The sequence below is a fragment of the Amblyomma mixtum genome, chromosome 2 (genome assembly GCF_055824585.1).
Source record: "Amblyomma mixtum isolate Tamu chromosome 2, ASM5582458v1, whole genome shotgun sequence".
NCBI classification, from domain to species: Eukaryota; Metazoa; Arthropoda; class Arachnida; order Ixodida; family Ixodidae; genus Amblyomma; species Amblyomma mixtum.
The window spans coordinates 68,533,226-68,539,221 of record NC_143013.1 but is presented as its reverse complement, the minus strand read 5'-3'; the positions used below and the strand labels follow the sequence as shown (position 1 = coordinate 68,539,221).

General features: G+C 47.0%; 1 protein-coding gene across 1 annotated transcript; it reads left to right on the top strand.

The window, feature by feature from the left end:
* Window positions 1-1,350: 1,350 nt before the first annotated feature.
* Window positions 1,351-5,631, top strand: LOC149359648 (4-vinylphenol methyltransferase 2-like). The gene is made up of 3 exons (XM_089569094.1): window positions 1,351-1,968; window positions 2,516-2,681; window positions 4,819-5,631. Exons 1-3 carry the CDS (start codon window positions 1,393-1,395, stop codon window positions 5,028-5,030), a joined length of 954 nt encoding a protein of 317 aa, XP_089425220.1. The 5' UTR covers window positions 1,351-1,392; the 3' UTR covers window positions 5,031-5,631.
* The last annotated feature ends 365 nt before the right edge of the window (window positions 5,632-5,996 follow it).

Below are 5,996 nucleotides of genomic sequence, written 5' to 3'. Positions count from 1 at the left end.
GGAATTATGTGAATATAAGCAATAGCTGCTCGACGCCGAAGGAAGACCTTTGCTGTAGCAGCACCGCAGCGACGAGGTTACTGCGAGGGCAACAACGAATGCGAAATCAAACGTAAAATTTCTAGCGACGCGAGCATATGAGGATATAGTCCAGAGTTCGACGAAAACTCATCTGGCGAGGAAATGACATCATTACGAAACGTCATTTGTTTCTTACCCTATAAGTGTTAGGTTTTTCACAATGAGCATATGAGGAGTTCTCTGGAGGCCGAAGTGCCACCGGGTTACGGTGAGCTTGAACTCTACGACCGTGTCGGCAAATTTCAGAATCCTTCGCAACCCGACGAACTTACACATTCGGCATTGATTACTTACACATACAGCATTCAGCACATTCAGAGCTTACACATTCAGCAGCTTAGGCATGGCAGCCTAAGCTGCTAGAGGGATCAGTGTGATTCACGAATCCGGGGCGCTCGAAGCGTTCCGCACGCGGATGCGCAGCGAAGTAAAACATCTTCCGGTTTGGAAGAGACGCGTGAGATTAGCCCGCACTGTTCCGGGAAACGTAGAATAGTCGATGATTCTCTTTCGGGCTCGGCGTGTAATCTCGATGTCTGTAAATCGAGAAACTGCTGCGAGGGCTTACAAAGTGAAAACTGTGAAGAAGCAACGCTGTGCCGAATGAGTAACAGTTGGGAGCCCAGAAAAAGCAATGACAAAACGCGTCGCTTAGCATTTACAGTTGTGTTTACCTGTATTTAGTTTGCTTTTACGCACTCCAGATGCAATAACCATTTATCCTCAAGTACGCCAAACAAACACTAAGGGCAATATTATATTTACGAATGTGTGCAGAGTCAAAATAACACATTTCAACACCCAGCGCACAGAACACATCTGTTTGATTTCAAAATCTGCAATCAGTCGTGCAATTAGTAACCCAATGTTTTAAAAAAACATGATCTTGAACATACGTGGCACTGGCCTATCGGGTGAATCACGACGTCGTTCAAAAATCCCATTACCTGCCCGAGCACTCCAGGCGAATAAAATCGCAAATTATTTCCTTGTTCCAGCACCAGGACAGAAAATCTTTGAGGTAGCTAAGAGCAAAATTGTACTACCAAGGAGCGGCCAATGACCTTGCGTGGGTATGTGGCATTGCTTTACCACCCTACCATCCTGCGCTTATCGGCATAAACATCTGTCCTCTGTCGAAGCTACGCGTGGCGAGCGTCAGATATCTGAGCTGCGTAGAGATCTAAGCAAATAACGCTATCAGCCAAATACAAACCTCTAATCGTCAAGAATGTGTTCTCGCGTTTATAGCGACCCAAGTGGCTGACGGCAGCAGTCTTTAGTCGTCTAGCGGAACAACTGCTGTGGCACATGGCCAGCGCAGGTTTCCTGTACAGGAGAACGCAGTGGGTAGCTAGAAGCGTAAGCAGACAGGAACGGAGCAGCCTTGACCTGGACCCCGAGGGCTTAGTTTCGTTAAGCACGAACGCGTATCGGGAGAGTCACAAGGCTTTGGATAGCGCGCGATTCAGGCGTCTGGCTGGCTACCAAGACCAGTACCTCGACGTAGGCTGCGGAGCAGGCAACTTTTCAGCCGAGGAATTGCTTCCCCGTCTGCGGCCATGCAAGCGTGTTGTGGGTGTTGACGTATGCAGTGATATGATCGACTACGCCAGGAAACACCACCAGCAACCGCAAGTTTTCTTTGAGGTTCTAGACGTAGAGAACGGCAATCCCGAAGATATTTTGGAGAAGTATGGTCTGTTTGACCGTGCGTACGCGTTCCTGTCACTCAATTTCGCGTCAGACTTGGAGAAGAGCTACCGCAACATTTACCGGCTGCTTAAGGACGGCGGAGAGTGCCTCGTCGTTAGCTTCAACAGAACAGGGATCACAGACACGTGGCACGATGTTTACAACATGGAAGCATGGACAGATCTTCTTCCCGTGAGTGCTGGTTCGGCGTCCTAAACGCTGAGCAATGGCCTTTTGCAAGCTTATTCTGCAGGGCAAATTGGAGGTAGATGGCCTTTGAATACGCTCATCACCAAGGTAATGAGTGCGATATAAATGATTAAGGAGCATAAACACAGTTGGGCCAAGATCCTTCTGGTCATTGCATCCTTTGTTGGAATATTTTCTTACACTTCCTCACTTCCTCGCTATCCTGACATCTCTTTCTGAATGGTACATACGGGCCCGGCTTTGTTGTTCTTCGTTCTGCTTTAATAGTACATTTCAGTTCATGATGAAAGAATTCACCTGTCTGTCATCTACTAACTGCTGGATGTGTGTTACTCGAATGCGGTTGGGAAAACAACCAGCATGTTATTTATGAGCATTGCGCAAAACCTTGCAAGATGGAAGACTTTTAGAGGAGCGAACTGGTATTCTAAGGCTCCTTATACATCGACCATTCTAACATCTTGCGGCGTGAATACGAAACACCGGTTGACATAAACGGATAAACGAGCAGCGCCTGCTTTCAATACAGGACCCGTACGATGTGCTTCCTCGGCGCTTCCGCTTCAACCAGCCGGTGATTCGACAAGAGGTGGAGGCTGAAGAGAGGAGCGCCATTGCCGCAGCTGGACTCGATTTGGTCGCCTGCAGCACCTACGCTAGCAAATGGACATTGCCTACGCCACTTGAGTGGATGGGTAAGCAGAAACTTGTACACCGGCTAGCCCATTTTACTGGCATCTATGCGCTTCTCAGTGACTCTAGTTTTACCAATTGAGGCCAAGATGCTACCTTGGGCTGCGGCAGCGATGTGCCGTAGGAAACAAAAATCAGGCGCTTGCAAATGTAAACTAAAAGCGTACCAGCCAAAACAAATTTTGGTATGGAATAAGAAGATATGGCAAAACAGTTCGATCTAAGCGCTTCCACAGCCTTGTATTGGCAAGGCGTTGCTGGGTTCCTTTATGAAAATCAGCCACTTGATTGAAGTCGTGGACAAAACGCAGCTGAGCTCGCTTTATGATGTGTTCCAGAAATTTTACTGCGTGGCGGAGACGACAGACGGGAAAAGAGAAAGAGAAGTGGACGCATTAAAAGAAAACTTTATTTTTGGACATGGCAGTGCCGGCGACAGCAGCAAAAGCGCATAGTGGACTTCTAAAACAGATCATCCATCGCTTTCGGCCGCGCTCTAAAAGACATCGGTGAGACTTTCAGAGTAGGCGCTTAAAACACACTGGCAACAGTCTGGAACACTGTGAATGCGCCACGAGCGGTCAGTTCCGGAACTCTCTGGTCGCATCACGCGAAGAAGAAAGAGTGACGAGGTCGCGTGCTGGCGAAATTTCGTTCGTGGTGCCAGTAGCAGCGTCCACGTTAGGCTGAGAATAGTGGGAAACACCTCAAGGGGAAATCTGATAGCCTATCAGAAGAATGCAAATGATCTCAGCCAACCCTGGATCAGCGCTTAGTGATTTAAAAAAAAGGATTGCCGGTTCTTTGCCGTAGACTAAACCACGCAGCAGTGATAGCTGAAGTGCTGGAAGCTCTGCTGCACAGACGTCATACACAGCCGCAGTGCCGGAACACATTCTCCACCGCTACTGGAGATTTATTTCTGCAAAGCGCCCATAATAGACATATCAGTAGTGAAGAGTGCCGCTAAATTTACGGTATCGACGCTACAAAGATCATTTCAAAACTCCAACATCAAACGCTGCATTGTGCGATTGTAGTTGGTTGCTTTTGTGTCAGGGTTATACATGCACAGTCCAAGCTCTTTTGCCATAAAACCACTGGCGCTTATCTTGGAACCAAGCTCATCGCGAAGCCCTGTCTTGGGCAACACGAAAGGCCCGAAGCGGGTGATGTTTCTTACAAAGCACGCATGAGAGCGCTGTAATCGCGGCGCATCTGGGTGCACGGAGCGCGCTGTCACGTGGTATATTTTAAACTCCGCGGGCTTTCGTTTTTCCCGAATAAAAACGGCCACGCTAAGTCTATCTCGTTGGAAGTGCCTGGGTTGGACGATATTTGTGGAGCTCCACAACTTTCCTATTGATGCCGAAACGTTTCAAGCTATATTTAAAAAGTTTATTTATCTCGACTAATTATTCAAATAGGAGGAGCAAAAAATGGTACTGTAACTTTAGATAAACCTTAACAACATCCACGTGATTTCAATTTTGAAGGATTCTTAGTTTTTTATATACCTTGGTCCTAGTTAGCTGGGACACCCTGTATAATGAACAAGTAATAAAGTGCAACATTCTCCGTCGGGGCATAATACAGAAGGTAATTTTGTGTCGATCATTCCTATGTGACATAAGCTTTCGTACTAGCTGGAAATGGTCTATACAGGTAGGCCCCACATCAGCGCAAAAGAACTGAAGCAGGATTGAAGAACGAATGATGCTTGAGAATGAATAAAATGCTAATTAGCGCCTTTAACTATTTAAGCACGTGGAGAATAGTTCAAAACCAGCGCACTTGGCAAAACTGAAGCTTGTGGATGCATAATCAGAGCTGACGGTTTTCTTATGTGTCATTTCATATTCATTGAGGTACAAAGAGCTTGGATGGTGAGACTGATCTCTGTGAATGAAATGAATCAATAAATTAATGACTAGTGAATAATTGCGAAAAGAGGGCAACGATGGTGAATACAAAATTACAAGTGAAAATGAAGCGTTATCTGATGCGCTAACCGCTGTATTCGCCTCCAGATGTTATTTCCTTAAGGAGGTTACTCTATCGCAGTGGCCCTATCAGCACACGTTATTAAGAATTGTTTCGTACGCTAACCTCTTCACTTTCTGTTTTTCTTCCGCGCAGAAAATTACGTGAAGTTCTTCAAGTTGGATGCCCGGGTGCCTGATGAAGAAAAAAGCGCGTTTCAGGATGCCTTCATGTCGTCGCTTCTTAAGAGAGTGACCACCACGTGTTGGGGAGTCGGCCTCACTTACGATGTTATCGTCGCTCATTCTCAGAAACCCGGGACTTGCTCTGCATGGTGGAATCCTGACTCACTCACACGATTCAAATAATGCAAGCGCAATCGTTAATTAACAATTTCATCAGGAGAAAGGGTGGCTTGCCTAAAAATAAATAAGTAGCTGCCAGCAAGTTCTCAGTCCTTAAAGAAGCGTATAGAAGGAGTCGAAAACCTTGGGAATAAGCTATGCCTGGCGTTTAAATTCAATGTCTTCATGCTCCTTTGAGTCATATAGGCATTTGGGACACATTTTGAAGCGCACTCGTTATCCGGTAGATAAGATTCTCTATGCTAAACGAGACAGAATCGATTTCATTTATTACATAAGAGCCATGTTCCCTGCATGTAGATCTCTTTTAAGATATTGTTAAAACTGTTGTGTCCGTTGACCAAGCGACGCAAGGCCGCTCCAGCAACCCTTGTGTCCTTCGCGCATACAAGCCGGCCCGCTTCCAAGAAACTAGCACAGGCCGGCCACTTCTACAAAAACTAGCAGGCGTCTCCTCCGACGGCACCTGACCCCTACAGCCCCGTCGACTGACGCATTCCCAATTTCCTCTGACTGGGCACCATACTGTGATAGCCTGCACTCCAACAGCACCGGGAGTGCTTTCTTTTACACTCTCTCTTTGTCTCTCCCTCTACTGCAATAAACCTTTTAGTCTCCACCCAGCAACTGTGTTGAGAGGTTCCTCGCATGCGGGGATCCCATGCTCCGCATCAACACAGCCTGTAACAAAAACGTTGTCGCTCAGTGACAGAACAGTCCTGGGTTATTTATGGCTTTATACAGGAGTAAACAAGGTGTTCTCCTTCGCGCAGCCGCCTTTTGACTATGAGAGATAGTATCTCGAGGTAGCACTTCGACGTTCGGACCCACGTCCACTAACAGGGGACATGATTCAGCCGCCATGGCCCCAAACATCGTCATCATTAGGCACGCACTTGAGCCCGAGCCTGCACTCTCACCCAATCGAAGACGTCTTGTCATAGCTTGGAAATGACCGCATGCACACGT

Coding starts and splice junctions, on each gene's coding strand:
- LOC149359648 (XM_089569094.1), top strand. CDS start 1,393: ATGGCCAGCGCAGGTTTCCTGTACAGGAGAACGCAGTGGGTAGCTAGA. Junction 1,969..2,515: donor CATGGACAGATCTTCTTCCC/GTGAGTGCTGGT, acceptor CTTTCAATACAG/GACCCGTACGATGTGCTTCC. Junction 2,682..4,818: donor TACGCCACTTGAGTGGATGG/GTAAGCAGAAAC, acceptor TCTTCCGCGCAG/AAAATTACGTGAAGTTCTTC.